This window comes from Magallana gigas, chromosome 1 (genome assembly GCF_963853765.1).
Source record: "Magallana gigas chromosome 1, xbMagGiga1.1, whole genome shotgun sequence".
Lineage (NCBI taxonomy): Eukaryota > Metazoa > Mollusca > Bivalvia > Ostreida > Ostreidae > Magallana > Magallana gigas.
The window spans coordinates 45,362,139-45,382,889 of record NC_088853.1 but is presented as its reverse complement, the minus strand read 5'-3'; the positions used below and the strand labels follow the sequence as shown (position 1 = coordinate 45,382,889).

The window sequence follows — 20,751 nt, the reverse complement described above, 5'->3', positions numbered from 1 at the left end:
TCTACAGTTGTACAGTATTCCCAGAATCCCCTACAATGGAGTCGAGCATGCGTATTCCAGTGAAAAGGACTAACGTAGTTGCTAGCGCTCGAGAGCGCTAGGAATAACAGGGGGTTTCTTGGTCCATTACATGTAGTTACAAGCTTATTACGGACAGCGAGCACGCAAGATCCTCTCAGACGTAACCGTATGCCGGTTCGTCTATTTGTCAGATTTATCCATGCAAGTCAAGTACATGTGATCATGAACCGTCTGATTGCATGTCTGTCTATAATGATTGCAGTAGTGAGGTCTGCAACAGTTTGATTTTCTCATCTTTTGTATTTTTAAAAAATAAGGTTTTTTTTAATTTTGGTTTTAAGCGTTCAAAGAACTCTTCTTGTAAGTGATTATTTACGATCAATAGTTTAGTTGTTATTTTCCCTCTCTATGAGGATTTAGTCAGCAAATTGTACAAATAATCAGTGCGAAGCGGGCGGAGTCTACTTCATTATATCTTAATACGATGCATAAAATATGTTTGATTTCATTTAGTTTAAATAATAAATAATGTATGAGAGACATGCGGAAAAATATAGTATAATGCACATACATGCAAATTTATTGATCAAACTCGGTTTTAATTCTAAGTCTGTGTGGGTTTTTTAAACCCCAGGGGGGTTCTTTCAGATTTGTAAGAGTGAGGAAGTGTTCGTCCAAATTATTTCAATTTTTTATTCTTAGATTTTACAAACGTTATTCAAACTACATCTGCACTTTAACATTTCTTTCATATTATATCTAAACACAAAAAATCTGCTTTTTTCATTAAGGAAAATATCCCCTACCTATTACTGCCAGTTGCCGTTCATGCAAGTGCCGTGAATTGACATTTCAAAAGAACTTTGTCAATTAGAGCGAGAAAACCGTTTAATAGCCGGCTATAGTCACACTCGGAATTCCTTGGAGGTTTTCCTTGTTCATAATGGTCATACAATTTACTCTCCTAATTGTTTTAAAACAATGCCTGGGATGACATGATTCAATATTTTGCGATGTTTTCTTGAAAAAATCAGCGAGAAAAACCACGCACAGCATACTGAGAAAAATGATGACACATCTCATTTCAAGTCGCTCGGGACTTCTCGTAGCTTTTTCTCTAATAACATTTTTAATTGCTTTGCTTTCAAATTATATGATACAGGAATAGTTAGCTCATCAGCTATAGCACTACTACGCTTTTTTTTCTTTTAAGAATGAACAATTATGGGTAATGTTAAAAGAAATTCTTCTTTTTTCTGTGTTTACATTTATAAGTTTTACAAGGTGCCATCTTTGTGCGACAAATTATTCAAACACTTCCTTTCTTGATTTTAACCATTTTTAACATATGTGTCTGTAAGAATTATACACCAAAAGTCCAATATTGACAGTTTTGTCCTACCTTGAGCGAACAATCACTTGCAGATTTTTGCAGAAGCAAAAACAAAAACAAAACAAAAATGTTCGGGAATTTCTTTTCTCTCGGTTTTTGAAAAAATTATAATGACACCACTTCCGGCACATTTGTCATGGGGAGACCCGTTCTGATGCAAAACACTAGACAGTGTGGTAGAACAATCATCTGGCATAGATTTCATGTTGGAAACGCTCCGTCGAAAATTCATCTTAGTTAGTTCTACCTTCAATAAATATGCATGTGCACAGATGGTTTATAACTTTGGCTGTTCAAAGATATTGCAAAGAAGACCGATGGAGGCTGTCTTTATTATTTTACAAAAAAAGATCTTTATCACAAGAAACCATTAGAAAGTAGCGAAAATAGAAGTGTTTGAAATAAACAAAGGGACAAAACATAAAAGTTCTGCTCCTCTCCGGAACCCGCTGTCTGCCTGGTTGGCGAATTTCTCTTCACGGCTCATTTCCTAAGGCTTCCTTATAGACGGGGCTGGCGTCTGTCTGTTCGTCAGCGGATCTCCTCCTGTTTTATTCAACACCGTTGGACACCGTGAACACCGCAGGAAGTTATTTGCAAAACAGGAACTTGAAGTTCCACCTCTCAACGATGAATTACAGGGGACTGTCACGTGATTAAGTGAAATTTCTGTCTCCCGGTGATGACAACACGTCATGTTTAGGAGCGTGGTTATAGGACTTCCCCGGATGTTTTACCCAACCATGAACCTCGTTTTCGCCTGGTTCTCTGCGACAGAGGTGACTTTGAACTTTTTATTCACAATATTTGCATGAAATTGTTTCCCTAGAACTAATTGATAACCGAAATATCTTAGGTGGTCAGTAAAGTAGAAAGCAGAAAATTTGTTCGTTTTCGACTTTTTAATTTTTGCAGTATTTAATGGAATATTGAAAAATGGAAGTTTAAAAACATTTAAAAATTCCGTTCATACATTTAGGCCAGGGGAATTTGTATTTCAGGTTTTTTTTCTGTTACTGTATGTGAGGGGCAGTTCTGAAACATGTCTCGTCCCACTAAGCTCTAGAACTCTACAACTCTATCGATCTTTTGTACTAGGGATGTTGATTGTGCCCGGGGGAATAAGTAATAAAGTCAAATAATTGGCCTCCGGTAAGATGCACTCGGATTACACTATCCGCTCTATTCCTTGACACTGAAGGACACCGAGGGTCCCCGAAGATCGAGTATACGCTGTTACTGACATGAGCTTGTTACGATGGCTTAATTACAATTCTTTGTAACACAACACCGTAAAAACAACCTAAACTGAAAACTGTCTCTGTCTATTTCTAAGAGATCGTTTTACGATCTCTAATATATGATAATCATTTTACTGTGTACACAATTAGGAAATAACATTTAGATTCGACATTTTGGTACTTTGTGGGGTCTTTTTTTCTTTGCACGTTGAAATCCATTTAAATTAAAAATCGCTGTGTTTGAATTCTTTCGTTTCGACCTGGCAATCAATTTTGATTACTTACAAAGCTGCACTGCCAACGAAGGCATTAAGGTTCCTGGCTCCTGGCATTCCTTTACGACGAATAATGTGATAAGACGAAATAATTAGATTCCGACCTAAACTACGTACGTACTAATCATCAATCCCGTTTGAAGGTTCATTAAATTTTAATTTTTAATAACACGAGGCATCAAACAAACCCATTAACTCGCACCCCACATGTTTATTGCACTCAATAACGGTTACTTCTTTGTTGTTTACTCTCATCGCAATGTTTACTCGAACCAATCCGTAGTCAAAGTACTGTACTCTGATTTTACTACACAAAATGAATCTCCTTAATATGTAGAATCATTTATAGTCAAATGATTGTAAAATACGTATAAAAGAGGCATTTTGATGAATAAACTGCTACATTTATCTAATACCTAACAAACTCTCTCTCTCTCTCTCTCTCTCTCTCTCTCTCTCTCTCTCTCTCTCTCTCTCTCTCTCTCTCTCTCTGATATTGAGAAACATAATATAATTTATCTTCTTACAGTATAATTCAAATTTCTTTCAAATAGATAACGGGATAGGGTTATAAATCTATTCTTAGAAGAAATCTATGATTTATAATTCGTTTTAATCGCTGCGATTAAAGGTAGGAATTTGATGAATTAATCGATAATAAAGAGGGACAGCTGCCAAAAATGGTTTAGAATTTATATTCTTGAATTAAATTCATATTCATAGTTGTTTTTAAAATTTCTAAAATAACATTTCTAGTTATATGTGGATACATTTAACAAAAGAAGAAACAGAAATGTTTGTCTGGAAAAGGGGCACTAAACTATATTCGTGGAGCCTTCCGCACGATATGCGGTCCGGGGAAGATTACTCCAACCGTCAAAATAAAATATTAGTGACACAATATAAAAATAATTGAGTTAGGCTTTTTTTCGATCGCCTACGGTTTGGATGAACAGATAAATAAATGAAATCATTGAATTAAACGTTTTATATCATTTTAAAATAAAATGATAAACCGCAGATTTGTGTTTTCGCAAGAAACCGAGGAAGAGACCTTTAAAAAAAACTTTGCATCATGCTGTTCCAATGTTACAATGCTAGCATTGTACAGGCATGCGTGTGTGATAGAATATCTCTGTGATCAAAGTTGTAATAAAGAAGTCAATTTTAAAGGGGTTCCCAAGTAAATAAATGATTTTAAGTTTTAAAAAAATGAGTCCATATTGCGACAAAAACTAGCTGACGTCAAAGATAGATTTCGATCTTATGCATGTTAAATCTCATGCAATTTATTCTCAAATTTTTGAATGAAAAAAAATTGAAATTCACACGCTTTCCGTATGATTTTAAAAAAAAAAAAAATTATATATCCTACCCATAAATAATTAAAGGCTACATTTTGAACGCTGATTTGAAACGTCTTATTTATTTTTTCATCTTTTTTGTGAGATTAATTTAAATGTACTTTTATCATAATATTGGAAAATCTGTTTATCTCAGAGATTTATTTAAAGAATTTAAACACGATGTCGTGTTTATAATAGTCTGATAGAGGCGACATCTTTAACGAAATGAAGGTGGGAAAAAGTAGGTTATGAATCGCACAAACATATTGAGATTCACATCTCACTCAAGTATCGCAATATCTCTCGCGATACGAGAGTTTGTAGGATTGGTTAGATGAATATTTTGCCCACTTTTTGTTATTTATAAAATAGGATATAATAAATTAATGTGAAGAAGGTCTTCTTTATCCAAACATATTTATTTACAGCAAAATGACACAAAAGTTCAATATATTCAAATTTTCCTGTAAAAATGAGGAAGTAATAAGAGTAAAATTAGACGAATAGTGTAGCTACGAGAAATGAAGGTATATTCAAGAACAAGATGTCGTGAGGCGGTATTGAAGTCGGTAAATTTGGTCTTAATATGGCCGTGATATGGCGCGCCGTCAAGTGGACGAAAATCCATCTAAAACCATGACAGGATTTGATGCCTGGTAATTAATATCGGACACCCATACGCTCGCTAGAGAGACCTCGGCCAATCACTGCGCCTCAAGGTAATCCCATACACAACCGGCACTCAAACGGTTATTGAAATTTCGTGCAGAAGAAACATTATCTTTAAAACCCATAAATGACCAAGATTTGTGAAAATTCACAGCGTCACGAGGCGCTTTCTCCGTGTTTAGTAATGGCGCTTCGTGCTTCGTGGATTTTGGTTTCGTGTTTTCTAAACAGGATATGAGATCCTTACATTTCAACTATTTTTTTTTCGAATCATCTTTTATATGATCAGTTGACTCCTAAAACTTGTCGGAAAATAATATTTTCGTTTGCGATAAATTGATAAACACGAGAGTGATAGGGAGTCGCATCACCGCGGCTGTTAATTATTCATCCGCCGAGCCTCGCCGCGGGAAAATAGTCACTGGGTCATCTGCCCATAGCTTCTGAATATTTCATGATAGAATCTTTCATGTCCAATTACGGGCAATATTTGATAAATATAAATTAAAGCGAGGAGTGCTTCTATTAAAAGCGCTATCAATTCATACGATTAGAGCTGTCTTTAATGCGCTTATGGATGTTTCAATAATTCATGTACTATTTCAAGTAGCCAGCACTTTGCCTCTAATTGCCCCGCAATTAATGGTGCGAGCTTAGATCGGAATTCTTTATAGGAAGAGGAAGGACACTTTCATGCAATCTGCCATTCTGTTGTTCAAAAATATGACACTTATGGACTATTTAATAAATTTTTATCGTAAGTGACTATCGATTTTCCCCCGAGGTATATTTGTATATTTTGCCGCAATGATTAGGAATGAAGAATATTACGTGTAGATATCATATAGGCGGGGTACTTATTATAAGGACACATTCTCAATACTGGCCACCTAAGACAAAGTTCAATCAGCAAAAATAAATTTTATGCTTACAGTTAAAGGAAAACTTATTACTCATAAAACAGGAAAATATTTCTCTTTTTCGTACAGGCAACGTAATCAAAATAGTGCTATAAATACATATCCCACGACAGCCTTTGACATTTTCACGACGTCTTACAAGCTTTTCTTCGAACAGGATGATATTGATAAGAATCGCATCGCTTTAAAGCATCAGACAAATGGAATCAAACTGCCATATAAACAAAAAGCCTGCATACGGAGACTGAACAACTCAAGCTTAACCAGAAAAAAAAAGCTAAATAGGGATGAAGATCTGGACGAGACAGAAGGGGGGTTCCCCAGGATTGATCCAGCTCCTGACGTCGTGTCAGCGTAATTAAACTGACGAAGCTAGTTAAAAAGCCGGAGCGGGACCCGTGATCCGAACAAGACAAATTAAGCATGAGTGCTGCCTGCAATACAATAAACATCCGGGGCTTCGCCCATCAAGTCTTGTTTATGGTCCTGGAATTTCCACTGGGGTCTCCTCTTATGGCCTCCGTAAACACCGACGTCCAATGTCGCCGTGTGCGCTCTTGTTTTATCGCTTCTCCTCTAATCAGCTTTAAGTAACTCGTACGACTAGTTTTTACAACTGCTCGCACTTTATGTATCTGTGTTAAAATACCCAGAGCTCCGCTAAATTGTTGCTTGCAGAACCATTTATAAGAATTAAGACAAAAGGAAACTTGAAAGATTTAAAAGAACCATTGCAGTCCTATTGTCTGTCATTTGGGTTTAATTGGTCTGAGATATATCGTTACAGTTTTTAATCAAAGAACTGAGGTCCAAGGTTTGTCATTCCCGAGACAGGCTGGGATATAGAGGATATATGTTTTCTGTTTGTTATTTATCTCGACAATCTCCATGCTCCTTTCGTCACCATTAGCAATTACTGAGGAAAGCCCCCAATATTTGTCCTCATCTCGGAGATGCTTACAGGATATCACTCAATAATAAGGAAATCAAAACTCTCTAGGGACGCGGACCGAAGTCATGGGATGGAGCAAGCTGTTGGTGAATGCGGAGAGCATTGGATAGTTATTTTACAATATTGTTAAGTCGTTCACAGAACCGTTCAGTATGGTGAAGCACAGCAACAGGTGAACTATTGTATTAGCTTGCACCTATATTATGATCGGATCGAATCGTTCTCTTCAACATAGGTGATTGTCAATGAATCACCGTGAACTATATAAGGTTCAGCACTGCTTCGTTGCGGGCCTTTATTGGTGAGTTTTGGTTGTGACTGTGGGTGAGCAAGCTCCAGAGGTCTCTACTAGACCGACCCTTGTGTGATGTATATTGATTGAGAGCTTCCTTAGAAGTCATTGGGGGGTATACGGAACAACTGTCGTCTAATAGACAGTACGTAGCTAACGTTATAAGACATCAAGGCGAAACGAATCCAGTCGGGCAATGTAGGCGTTACTAGGCGTGAGTGGACCACCCGAGTCTGGCCATTAAGGTATAGCCTACGTTTTAATGTATTGCCTGGAATTGAATTGCTACTGAAACTGCTCGCATCGCCACGGCAAGGTGTGATTAAAAAAAATATTCTATTTGCTCTTACATTTATTTACATATGTATTGTGAGATTTAGGAGAATAAAAACGGGATTTTTATTTCTTCAAAGTGAATTTGCATCAACCAGCCAAAAAATGGAAAAATATCAACAGGCGAGAGGGATTTGTTCTTTAACATCAAGAGAAATCAGCTGACATTTAATCTGTTGTGTTACACCGAGGTAATTTCTAATAACTTCCAGTATGACACGACAGCCGGTAGAATTTTTACCTGAGAGTCTACCTGAGCATACCTGATTACACAGTCGTTTCCCATCGAGAACGAATTGTAATCAGGATGCAGATGGGGGCCAATCAGTCACTTCGTTTCAACATCCTGGAAATTATTCCAGTGAAATTTTAATCGGGATCGCTTATCACACGAGCCCGATGATTAGATATTTGGACCTGTTTGGATATATATATAATTTTCGCTGTTGCTTTGCAATATTTGTATCTGATGCTGTGCTCTGGTTCTGAATAATTAATACCGTGTAACGTAAATCGCATTTTAAAATATGTGTAGTTTTCGAATGAACAGTGAAATGCTTATGAACAGTCTGGGTCTTGGGGTAATATTTTTTGTCCTCGGCTGGATTTTTATTGCGAAGAGCGATGCATCCCCCGTGGACATCAAACTGGGGGTGCTCATTCCCGCGGTCAGCACAAAGGAGGATATCCCGCCGAAGTCCCGGGCCCTGACGGCCATACAGATAGGGTTAGAGAAGGTACGGGGGGAAGGGGTGGTGAGCGGGATCAACTTTACTGTCAACTACAGGGACTCGAACTGTTCGGGGACCTGGGCGCCATTACACGCCATGGACATGTACTACAAAAACGAGTCGCATGTGTTCTTCGGCCCGCTGTGTACCTTTGCGACCTCTGCCGTCGCGCGCTACTCCCCGTATTGGGGAATTCCCGTGATTACCCCCGGGGCTCGAGCGGAGGGTTTCAAGGACAAGGAGGAGTACCGACTACTGACTCGCATGACGGGGTCGTACTCCAACACCGCCGACGTCGTCTACACCATCTTGAAATATTTCTCTTGGGAACGCGCGGGGATCATTCTACACAACAACCTGGTCGTGCCTGAGTTGGCGGACGCCGAGAGCTACTTTTTGTGTAAACCGGTGTATACTGTGCTAGAGAGGACGGCGGCCCGTCCCTGGTACAGCCAGATTGATCAGAACCACATGGAGAAATACAACTTGGGGACCATTCTCCAAGAGGCCAGTCGCAATTGTCGAAGTAAGTCAGAAAAACCCTTTTTTTAATGAAAAAAAAAGAACATACTGCACAAAACGTCATTTGAAAATGATTAAAACGTCACCGGAAACGGAAGTTGAATACATATAACGTGTAGAGTTCTAATATGATGGAGAGGGAGCTAAATGGATGCAATTGAATGTCACGATTCATTTGATTTTCCAGAGTTAATAATTTTAACCTTTTGCTAAAATTCATTATTATTGCATTAGATTTAATCTTGATTGACAATTGTTTAATTTGATCAAAAATACCAATTACGGAATTTATACATTTGCTCATGAAATTATTTAAGTTATTTCGGTTTCAATATCTTTGGTGTTATGGTTTGGAGGGATGGATTCTCCAATTTATCCAAATGACTCGTTAGGGGGTTTTTTGGTGACCATTTTGATGTAAAATCCGAGGTACGAATTCATCAAAATCATGGTACCGAAAAATAACTCGATAAAATCATATGTATTGTTCCATTCAAATGAAGTTTTACACCTGATGATTTCTAAACACCTGTAATTAGAAAGATAAAGGGGGGATATCTGACAAGTTTGATTTTGCCGATACGTTGGTTGGTTGATTTTATGAATAATTTACCAGATATAATCTGTTCAGTGAAACCTCGCAATGTTAAAAAAGATAACAGGCATGCTTTCATTTATTCAAAATGATGAATATTAAAATTTTCCTAATCTTTAATATTATAATAATAGAAACAGATTTCTTATTGAGATGAGACAGTTGATATAAAAAAATCAGTAAAATTAGGCCCTATCATATGTAAATATATAAGCTAGTGCATATATATAGAATTTACATGTAGCTAGATATGCTAGAAGATATTTTTTTCAAGTGGATGGTAAACAAAATATTAGTCGCTTAATTTTTTTCACCTGGTATCCAACTTCCCAATCATTTAATTCATCGTAAACATGTAATTATCTGTTTAAAGAAGAAAATGCAAGCTATATGTAAAGGGTCGACCCCTGTGATCCCTCATCCAAATCTGATTTGTGAATTCTGGATGTAATTTGTTTGAACTGTACTCAGTCTGTTTCTCATTTGACCAAAAAACTGAACATTTTTCGACGCATTGCAAAATCGTAATAGGGCATTTGCAAAATTGTATGCATGGGACTGACATTTATTGCCATAAACAACGATCTATATATCATGCCCATCTAACAACAATTTGTCTCTCTCTCTCTATTTCCCATTGTTGTGATTACCTTATTTACCTATTATGCTCAAGTAAATTTACCTAGACATCTTGTGCGCCGTTACTAATGAAGCTGTATATTTATGACGAACATGGGGAGAATCAATGCATACCCAATAACTAGTCGTACAAGCACATTATATGTCTTCCTGTGCCATTTGGAACAATTAATGAAAACATCGGATTCTTCGTATCAAAACGCAGATCAGTCTTATCGGCTATTAAGATATTAATTATTTCTTTTAATGACGTCGAGAGGAATATTGGTACCGAGGGGGGGGGGGGGGGGGGGGTTCCGGGGAAGGGGGTGGTCTGGAACCAGTTTATTAACTTTGAACCAGTTTAGTCTGAAACCAAGTGTTGCTGACCTAATTCATAACTAGTCAGATTCTTTTGACCATGAACCATTACGTAACCAAAATCAAAATTAATAACATTGCATTGGAATTTTATCTTCAGGAAAAAAAGCAATTTGTCACATAGATAAAACGACTTGCTGTGTGAATTCGACCCAAGCAAAACTGTAAGGAAATACCTGTTTAGTTACACTGTAACCGTTTATATACATGTAGTCTTAATAAATCATGAACGTGCTCCATTATTTCCTGCAACACCGATCTATATATACATTTCCTAGCTCTTTCTCATTTTGTATCGACCTTTCAAAATCTATTGAATGTACGAGTGCGTTATTTTCATTATATATGAAGTAAGAAGAGACGAATTGTTCTCCTGTGGACTGTGAAAAATATAAAATCACGACAAAATCACGTTTATACGTTGATATTTTAATGTTCTTGGCCATGGGAGTTATACGTATAAAAGCTACTCCCTTGAGACATTTCTGCAACATTTCGGATTTTTCCGGGTTTGGTTTTGTTTTTTGTTTTTTTGTTTTGCTTTCCGTTAGAATTTGTTTTGTGTTGGAGTGTTGATATCTTAAAAGGGAGGGGAGGTGGTGGTGAGATTTCTCCTTTATATTTTTTGTACACCGTAGTGAGATTTCGGCAAAGGAAAAGAAAATTAATAAGTTTTATACTTCACATGAGAACGGACAGAAATTGATATTTAATATATGCACATAGTCGAGTATTCCGAATGCGTTACGACGATTTGGTTTCAATCTTCTCAAGTGCAGACTAATCCAATTAACTAATTTTCTCAAGGCTAACCCCTCCCCTCTGTCGAACCCCCCTTCCTACCCCAGTCTCGCCAACTTTTCAATTAATGCTCTCAAAGACAATATTTTTCAAGAGCAAACCGTCGCTCTTGTGCTCTGGGTTTTTTTCCCCATTTATAAGTAATGAAATAATAGACATCCACTTTTATCCAAGGGACTTGGCTTTACTTAAAAGAGAAAATTATGATTTTGAATTAACCGTGTCGCTATAATAATACATCACTGGTCCCGCCATATTACATCGATCAAATATTTGAGAGAAAAAAAACCCGAGTTTCTCGATTAATCCATCTGACAGGTAGCCGGCTCGACTGATTGTCCGTATATATTGCTTTTGTCACGCACTTCACGAAGTGGGCAACGCGATGATACTGTTGCTGTCCAATACAGTATATATATGTTTCATCTAATCGACATACTGGTATTTTTGTTTTCTTCATCATCAAGTACATTCATTGACTGATGCGTCAATTAATTGAACAAACAAGGATCAATGATCTAAGGAAGGATTTCGTTGATATAATGATGTCACACCAAGGATAGCGGGGCTCGCGGGTTATAAAACCTCGCAACCAGACCTCGCTCCAATTTTTTTTTTCCAATAATGGCTATAATAATTAACCCGGACATTGTCAAGTTTTGGCCAACTAGATCAAAATTCATCACACGTTCACACTTCAGCATCCCACTTGTTTGTAAGAGTGCTTGTCTTGTACGACCAAGAAAGGCTCACTTGTTTCTCAATTCTTTGTACATAAGTTACTGTTTTAATGGGCATGGTTACGACTTTTATACGATTTTTTTTCTTTCATAATTTTAATTTTAATATATACAAATTAACTAAGGTATTTCTTATGCTCAGCCAAACTTTAAAAGTCAGTTGCCAAGTTATAATCGAACAACAGAGCGCATGCACAATTCTTTGTTTAGAAGAATTTTTCATGTAACACTTTGGTAGACATTTTTGATAGATTCTAAGCTGTGGCCGATGTGATGAGACATGCGTGTGTACATGTATACATTTCTATAAATGAAACGTACATGTATCTTTGGTCGGCGTCGATTTCTTCACCATTCTCCAAGCTCTTGGAGAAGAGATGGGAATTGACAGGAGACCAGTTTTATGACTAATGATCTGTAGAGTTACGGGGTCTGATTAAAATGGCACGGTGTTTCACAGACGTTAGCCGACCCATAACTAGATTTAGTTTTCTCTGCCCCTTGCGATGTTTGCTTGTCAAACGTTTTGTAAAGTTGTGCGATATAGCAATAGCGACATCGATTGTTCTTAAAACTCAATTATTTAGCTGTTTGGGCATTATGTATGAAAACGGGCATGTAAAATGACAATGTGTTACCAAAATTAGAAATAATGAATTTTCAAAGTTTCAAGAATGAAATTGTTTGATGAATAATATCACTTAAAATTTAATCATTTTAAATTTAGTTTCACAAGTAATGCAAATTTGAAATATTTTCTGACACGAGATACCGTGACTGGGCAAAATACTAGTAAGTTATTCATTAAAAATCTTTGAGGGGGGGGGGGGTGGGCAGGAAGAGAAACTTGCAAAGAGGGTTAGATCCAGAAGAGTGTTCCGGGTAATAACCATCACTTTTTCTAATTTATCATGTATGAAAACTTCAATGATTTTCAAAACCAGTGGGAGAAAATCCACACACGTTGTATTTTAAGTTCATAGTTTTTCAAGAGCTATTCATTATTAGATTCGTATCTTATCCTTCCAAAATTAGATATAAAAGAAAAAGAAAAAGATACTCAATATTCAAAACCATACATTCATGTATACTGATATTTCAGCTTTATATTGTTTCTTGTTTCTCTCTCTCTCTCTCTCTCTCTCTCTCTCTCTCTCTCTCTCTCTCTCTCTCTCTCTCTCTGCACCGAGGAAAATCCCTTAATCTCTCTCTATATAAAAGACAAACGCAGTTAATGGACCCTACAAAATCAATTTTGAAAACCAAATTTCCAATAACGATATTTAAAAACCTATTATAAATTTTGCAGAATATTACATTTAAATTATTAATCTTTTAACGAAATGAAAATTAAGAGATGCCTTGTCGTAAAGTCGACATGCAATCCGGATTTTTTTTTTTTAAATGTTAAAAAATTTAACAGTGTGATGCATGCAGTCACTTTATCGATACACAGTGAATTACAGGCGCTCAGTTATACCTTGAAATTCAGCGCGGTGCTTTTATAGATTGGTGGTACAATTTATATTATGCTGTTTTTATTCTTATCCATCACAATATTGCAACAATGTGACAAAATATTGAACGAGAAAAGGTCAGATACTAGAGAGCTCGCGGAACAAAACACAGAATATGATCGCATGGGGGCAGAAGTGTTCTTAAAAAAAACTGCATTATAAACGAGGTTGTTTTTTATATTGATTCCGGCCATACAATTGCAAGTCTTTAATGCTTGCCGTTTAGGATGATGTGGCAATTTCCTGTTTTCATTAATAGCTGTCGGGAGATGTTCGATTAGCTTTTCTTTATTTCAATGCGGGGATCAAATATCAAATTCTTGTTTATAACAATGGCGGCGATGGTTGTATAGAGCGATTACAGTACCCACAACATGTTATTGATTTATCAAGTTCTAGAATTGACAGGTGTACCATGTATATCCGTATCGCATGTGTAACATCTAATTAGACTAGTCCGCTTTAATTGATTACGACATTAATCATGTCTGTTTTGAATCAAGGGCAGGGAATCCAGTCTTGAATGGTAAAATTCGGATCATGCTAGAGCTGCAGAACTGTAGCTCCACGGGAAATTGGGGTTGACTTTCCAGAAGCCGTGCGCAACTTTTTGAGCACTATAAATAATATATATCGTTCTTATAAGGGTAAAACTGTAGCTCCATGGTCCTTCAACCCAAACTTCCCGTGGTGCTACAGTTCTCGCTTTTCTGTATGCGTACAAGTAACTGATATTTGTAGTTACGGAAATGGCCGAGAATTTACGATTGGCAGGGTCGACATTACGATGCTAAGCCATTCAAAAAGAAAGATTCCCTTGCCGTCTGCGATCCTTGCTCATTTCCAATTCAGATATATATAATACCCAACATATTAGATTCAGCGGAGGTTTTTAATCATAAATCCCCCGGCCTCCAAAAATAACCCAGATATGCAAACAGGGTTTGATTAACCATGCCATTGTTGTTGTATACAAATAACGGCGTGCCGATCAGACGACCATTTGTAACTGATCCCGCCCGTCCGGGGTGAACGACTCGGCCACAATGGCGAGCGATGATGCTCTTACACGGCTTACAAGTCGCCCAGAAGATCGCTCTGTATTTTAGATTGCTAATTCAATCAGGTATGTTCAAGTTTTCTTTACGAGGATTGACGTTGATATCTTGTCTTCAAATTCAGTTTGGTAAACTAATTTCCGTTTTCTCCGGAATTGATTTTTAAAGCCTTCTTTTGAACCGACTCCTCTGGGTGACGACAATATCAAATCGCTGTTGGCTTCGTCAGATGTGAGATTTCATCTAAGAATCTGTTATGGCGTTATTAACACAATAAAAAACGTTATCACAATAATACGATACCTTTACAAACACGTCCAATATAATAAGTGAATATGGACTGATTTCAGCAGTCTTCAAAGACACCGCAACTATACATTAGTTTATCTTTTTCCTTTTAGGTTAATTGTCACTATTTTAGCTTCAAATTGTGTAAATTCTAAGCATATTATTCCTTAAGTCTGGTAGTCCCGCATCTTTAAAGTATACCTACAGTAGATCTGGATTCAATTAATTTGAATGTGTATAACAAAAATGCGATTACATTTTTATTTCCTGATTTGGATTAATAATATATCAGCTTCAAAATAAATTTCAGACACAAATTTATTAAATGACGTTTAGATCAGTCAAGATTTAAAAAAAAGTTTATTATTGAATCTCATACTCTGTAAATTTTAGAATCTATTAAAGTGTGTATACAGCAATTAAGATTTGTTATAAAATTATTTCAAAACGATATAGTTTACCTGTGTAACGTGCAAGCATTAAACTTTGTAATTTTTAGAACATTTTATTGCAAATGATATTTCTTTCCAAAAATTGGCCTGTATTGCGACGAAATAGCTCAATCAATTCCGAATATAGTGGTTATAAAATTAGCTTTTTCAAGTATAATTTGAAGCATAAATCATGATTAATTTTGCCAGGCGCTTTGTATTCAGTTTAATAGTTTTCCTGAATTTCCTTGAGCAGTGGGTACTTTCAGTACGTAAGCCACACCTTCTGACCCCTACCCCCTACACTTTTTAAAAGTTCACGTACGCGCGTGTATACTGTGTGTTGTACGTTTGATGGCTCGCATGACTTCTCAACATTGCAGGGTCTCATCTGATGGTACAACCATCACAGATCGATATGACCCTCATCTTGTCATAAAGTGGTGAAATTAATCATAATGCTACTTTATTCTGTTTTATGACGCTTTGATGTCGTTAATTAGCTTCAAATCATCTTTCTTTTCCTTAAGAGCTTCCCTTATTCTTGTATTTTTTTGCGTATCAACTCGCAGAATTTCCAGGAAAGTATTAAAGGCTATAAGATTAATTAATTCCTAATTAGTCCCATACATCAAAGTATTGCAATGAATGAGGAACATATATAAAGATGAAAAAGATTTACTTTTTGGTTATAGAGAAAGAGAGTTTCGCTTTTTAAAAATACAGAAAAAAGTGGTCTTACGGAGTTTTGTGAAGACGAAATAACATGCATATTAAGGACACATATGGGAAGTAGGCGGACGGAATGGCGTGTGCATATAATGTAAAACTCGATTAACAGCTGTTTGATGTTACCTGTTCATATTATACTCTGCAACTCTTAAGCACAAAGCAAAATTATTGTCGAGCATAATGTTACAGAATTTAATGCTCCGTGTATATATTTTGTTTTTTTATATATCACTTACCCGGATTCTCCGCCACTTGTTACAACGGGTTTTTTTTCTCTGTTCTCGCTTTGCTGAGGTACCGGGGAATTAAAAGGATCTTAGGGGACTTCGAAACAAAACCAAATATTAAAATAAAGCCAAAATATAAAGTTTATTAATTCAATATTTGGTTTTGTTTCGAAGGTAAAAATATATTTAATTTTATGTTATTTTTCTTTGTCAATTTTAAGAACTGTTTTTATTGTAAGTTTATACCTTTTGACATTTGCAATCTAAATTAATAAACTTTATATTTTGGCTTTATTTTAATATTTGGTTTTGTTTCGAAGTCCCCGAAGATCTTTGTTACCGTCGTAACAATAGCCCTAAAGAAAATAACCGTTTTCTATTTTCACTACTTTTGATAATAACTTATGCTTAAACATTTTCTCATTATCTAATTTTAGATTTATTTATCTTCCAAAAATTCTTGATTGAAATTTTGATGACTAATGGAATAGAAGTTTGTAGTATGTCATACTTGTACGCTTATTTTCACGAACGTAAACTTACTCACTTGTGGGGTGTTCAATCAGGCTGAGCAAAGAGGAATAACTCGCCCATCCTCTGTACATTGTAATTCACGCTGATACCTGTACTTGTAAGATTTATCTTTCTTCTTTCAACATCAGACACATGTTACGTTGCAACAATAGCCATATATTTGAAAAAATATATATAATTGATGTGTGAATAGTTAATTTAATTACTTTACACATTAAAGCAAGCCTTAATGAGGCAGGCCATATATACAATATACATGTGGCCGCTCTGTTGAATTAGACCCGAACGAATCTATAAACCGTTATTGGTTTGTCATACCTATTGTCATTATGTTTGTTATTTATACGACAACCATGTAATTATCGATGATCGAGTTCAAAGATTTTACTCTTTCTCACTTTCTCTGTCTCTATCACAATATGGCACATGGTATAAATCTTACTCCCCGTTAGTTTCTATGCGCACCGCGTATGGCGCCCCTAATTACGATACCCCCCCCCCCCCCCCCCCTTTTTTTTGTTTCGCATACAACCGTTTGTCACGCTCCCAGAAATATACATTGATCTGAATCCTAATTAGACAGGAAAAATGTGTCGTTTGTATACAGTATATCACCATTGATTATGGAGAAATCTTTCATCCAGTGTTGTCGGGGAACTTGGCTTTTTATCTGCCTTTGAATAAAGTTGTTCCATTCATTGCTTTCTCCCACTAGTTATTTTTCCTCCCGTTTTTTTTTTTGTGGGAAAATCAAATTACATTCATACATGTTTTGCTAGTTAGGCATTTCTTACTTCCCGATATCAGTGTAGAAAGTCAACGTCTGCATGTTTAGAGCATTCACACGTTTCCGATTTGTTATTTATTTATTTCGCACCTTTGTACATTTTGTAATAGAGGGATAGAAATAATGTAGAGCAGCTGTCTATTGCTAGATATACATGTAATGAAACATAATAAGCAAATCTTTATACTGACGGATCGAACAATTTGGTTTTTAAAAAATATTTGTGTCTAGTTCCCTAATATTAAGACACAAAAAATCTGACATCGGCGACTTCGTAACCACTTGTTGCATTTAAGATTGTAACACTTGTAACTTATTCGTACGTGAACAGTCTGTCTTTGTTTTGTTTTGTTTTTTGTTACACGAAAAAGCGAAACATTTGCTAGCCAAAGATTTTCGGTTTACTCCGCTCCAAGGGAGGTGCGGATCAGAGTCCCTTGACTTGGGAGATGAGTTTGATACCCAAACAATAATCACGTGCTGCATACTTGAATAAGCTTACCAATTTTTGCATACTTGAATAAGCTTACCAATTTTTGCATACTTGAATAAGCTTACCACTTGTTGCATACTTAAATAGCTTACCAATTTTTGCATACTTGAATAGCTTACCACTTGTTGTACACTTAAATAACATACCACTTGTTGCATACTTGATTAACTTATCACTTATTGTATACTTAACATGGGCGTCGGAACCGTGGGGGGCTTGGGGGGGGGGGCTTAGCCCACTTCTTTTTGCATGTACCATTAGGTACATAGCATCATGGTGAGTTCAGCCCCCCCCCCCCCCCCCCCCCCCCACGTTTTGTCGCAGGAAAGATAAGTTGAAATATTGAGTAGTCATAGGAACATTAACACCCCCCCCTCCCCACCGATTAGGATTTTCATGATTTTGGTAAATAGTTTTTTTTTTACTTGTCAAGATATCTGAGGATTAGTCTAGCCCCCCCCCCCCCACTTTCAATTTGCTTCCGACGTCACTGTTTAATGACTTACCACTTGCTGCATACTTGAATAATTCATTCACCACTTGCATGTTGTACACTTAAATAGCTTACCCCTTGTTGTATATTTAAATAGCTTACCACTTGTTGCATGCTTAAATAAGCTAACCAATTGTTGCATGCTTATTATTTTTTAAGAAAAAAAAATATGACGGTCACTCAATGCTGACTCAAATATGATGCTAGTAACTAGTAGTTCCTGCATACAGAAATATGATACATGTTATAATTACCACTAGATACATACTGCAATATAATTGATGTGTGTGTTTATTAATGCATATATACCGGCATGTAGATAAAACAGATCAATTACAATGGTGTGTAAATATAACTGGATGTGCTGGTATATTTTGAATTCACCAAAGCCACGGAAGAAAGTAAAGTTCATATTAACAATTTACTTTTAACAGAAGGTTATAACTAAATAGTAAGAAAAAAAAAAATTTAAACAGTTTTCAAATTTCGATCTTGATGAATAATAAGTAGCATAGCGAACCAATTTTATTCTGTTTTGAAATGTCTGGCATTACCAATTGATAACGTGTGCTAAACTACATAGAACTGTATACATGTCTGTATACGCTTACAGTCTATGGGAAGCCATGCATAACCATACAGGGCATAACCATACAGCCTTAACAACCCTGTTTCTAAGCTATATACGGAATCCACAATGAGCCCCGCTAAAATGGCAATGAAAAAGGCTTTATCATTAGCGTTAAAAAAAAAGCTGCAATTCTATTCCACTTCCATTAAACCAAAAGATTGAAAAGAGAAAACGCGATTTCATTGCAAAGTTTTCTTAATGATATCAATAGTGGAACAAAAGAGAAAAATCAATGGTCTTGATGATGTCATTAGACTAGAGCATGATGGGAAGGTGTAATTTGTCGAAAATAGCCTCCTTTTGAAGTAAGAAAGAATCATTTACTTTTTATGACTCCAAATCAATAGCAAGCCACGAGTTCACCGCGATAGCATACATCATCAGAAGATACGAAGTTTTTGTATCAGTTTATATGTGGTATCTTGTTTTCGCTGTCTTCTTGCTTCGAATTTGGTTCGATGGTCTGTAAATTTTTGTATCGTCTTATCTCTATTTTAATGACTTTAAAGGTATGTAGCTGGCTTGCCCTATTTACGTTACTGCAAATAAGAGGTCTTACCCAGAAAGGTTGAAAGTATTGACGCTAGATATACTAAGGTTACATTATTGATGAAAAAACCCAATTAGTAGCATATTTGATTTGTTTGTTTTTTTCTGACTTTAACATATATTTATCCTTAATTCCTTAATATGTAGAATCATTTATAGTCAAATGATTGTAAAATACGTATAAAAGAGGTATTTTGATGAATAAACTACTACATGTATCGAATACCTAACCATCTCTCTCTCTCTCTCTCTCAGTTCTCTTGGACGAATGAAAAATCGAAAAAAAAAGAAAAAAAAAAAAGAAAGAATATATATTCGTTATTTTGTAAGTCTGGAAAAAGGATATTGTGTCTGTCGTTTTGAAAATTACCGTATTTCATAAACAAATAGGCTATAATCAATATACTGGCTCTTCCTCTGTCCCCCAACACCAGCCCGACGTACTCTTCCCGTATTCCCATTCATTAACAAAACACAAATGCCTGAATTCTCGGTGGGGACGCGCATTATTTGTTCCGGACATAGCAGGCTGTTTTGGGATCACTATGTCTCCAAGACAATTGGACACGACTGCTAATTAAAGAGTCGGGGGGCTTTCTTATTCCAGTTAACTCTCTCGTAATCTTTCTTCAGCCGGCGCATTAACTTTGCAGTGACTATTACATGTATGTCAATGGAGCTTCATCACGCTCTCGAGAACGGATCTATATACGTTACCAGAAAGTAGTCCCAAGAAGTTTATATTCATTTTACGTCCATGTTCCTAACTTTGATGCTAAATGAGAAAAATTGGATGTATAATAAGAATGTAAAGATTAATAATTACTGGAGTATTTCAGAATTGGGCATGAAACGTCTTGTGGCTTTGAGCTATAGCTTAAAGGAAGAAGTTTGTCTTTGAAACCATGAAAAAAGAGAATTCAAAGGCATTAATATCGATTTTTTTAAAATGTCTTTTCCACATTCGTTTATACGGACATTTCTTTATATTTAATTCTCCTCATTAATTAACCATTTTTCATCTCAACGACGGCTTATAGTCTGAAAGCTTTTTTTTCTCCCAGGGCTTGTTGAAGGACTCGAAAACCTTATAGCTTCAAACAGTTGTATTTCTCGATTATTTTGATCATGATTGTACCTTGAAACCCTATTAGTGATACGTGATATTTTATTTCATTAAT

General features: G+C 36.1%; 1 protein-coding gene across 8 annotated transcripts in view; it reads left to right on the top strand.

Annotated features, from left to right (window-relative positions):
- LOC105338096 (atrial natriuretic peptide receptor 1) overlaps positions 1 to 20,751 on the top strand; it is a 168,100-nt gene that overhangs the window by 121,337 nt on the left and 26,012 nt on the right. The window contains exons 1-3 of one of the 8 annotated variants that reach the window (XM_066068288.1): positions 1,896 to 2,193; positions 5,935 to 7,354; positions 7,523 to 8,699. The exons of 6 other annotated variants lie outside the window; for them this stretch is intronic. In XM_066068288.1, the coding sequence (XP_065924360.1) occupies positions 7,970 to 8,699 (730 nt within the window). In that variant the 5' untranslated portion in view covers positions 1,896 to 2,193; positions 5,935 to 7,354; positions 7,523 to 7,969. Of the gene's footprint in view, positions 1 to 1,895; positions 2,194 to 5,934; positions 7,355 to 7,522; positions 8,700 to 14,388; positions 14,474 to 20,751 lie in introns of those variants that run through there. One more of the 8 variants, XM_066068313.1, reaches the window with a different exon arrangement.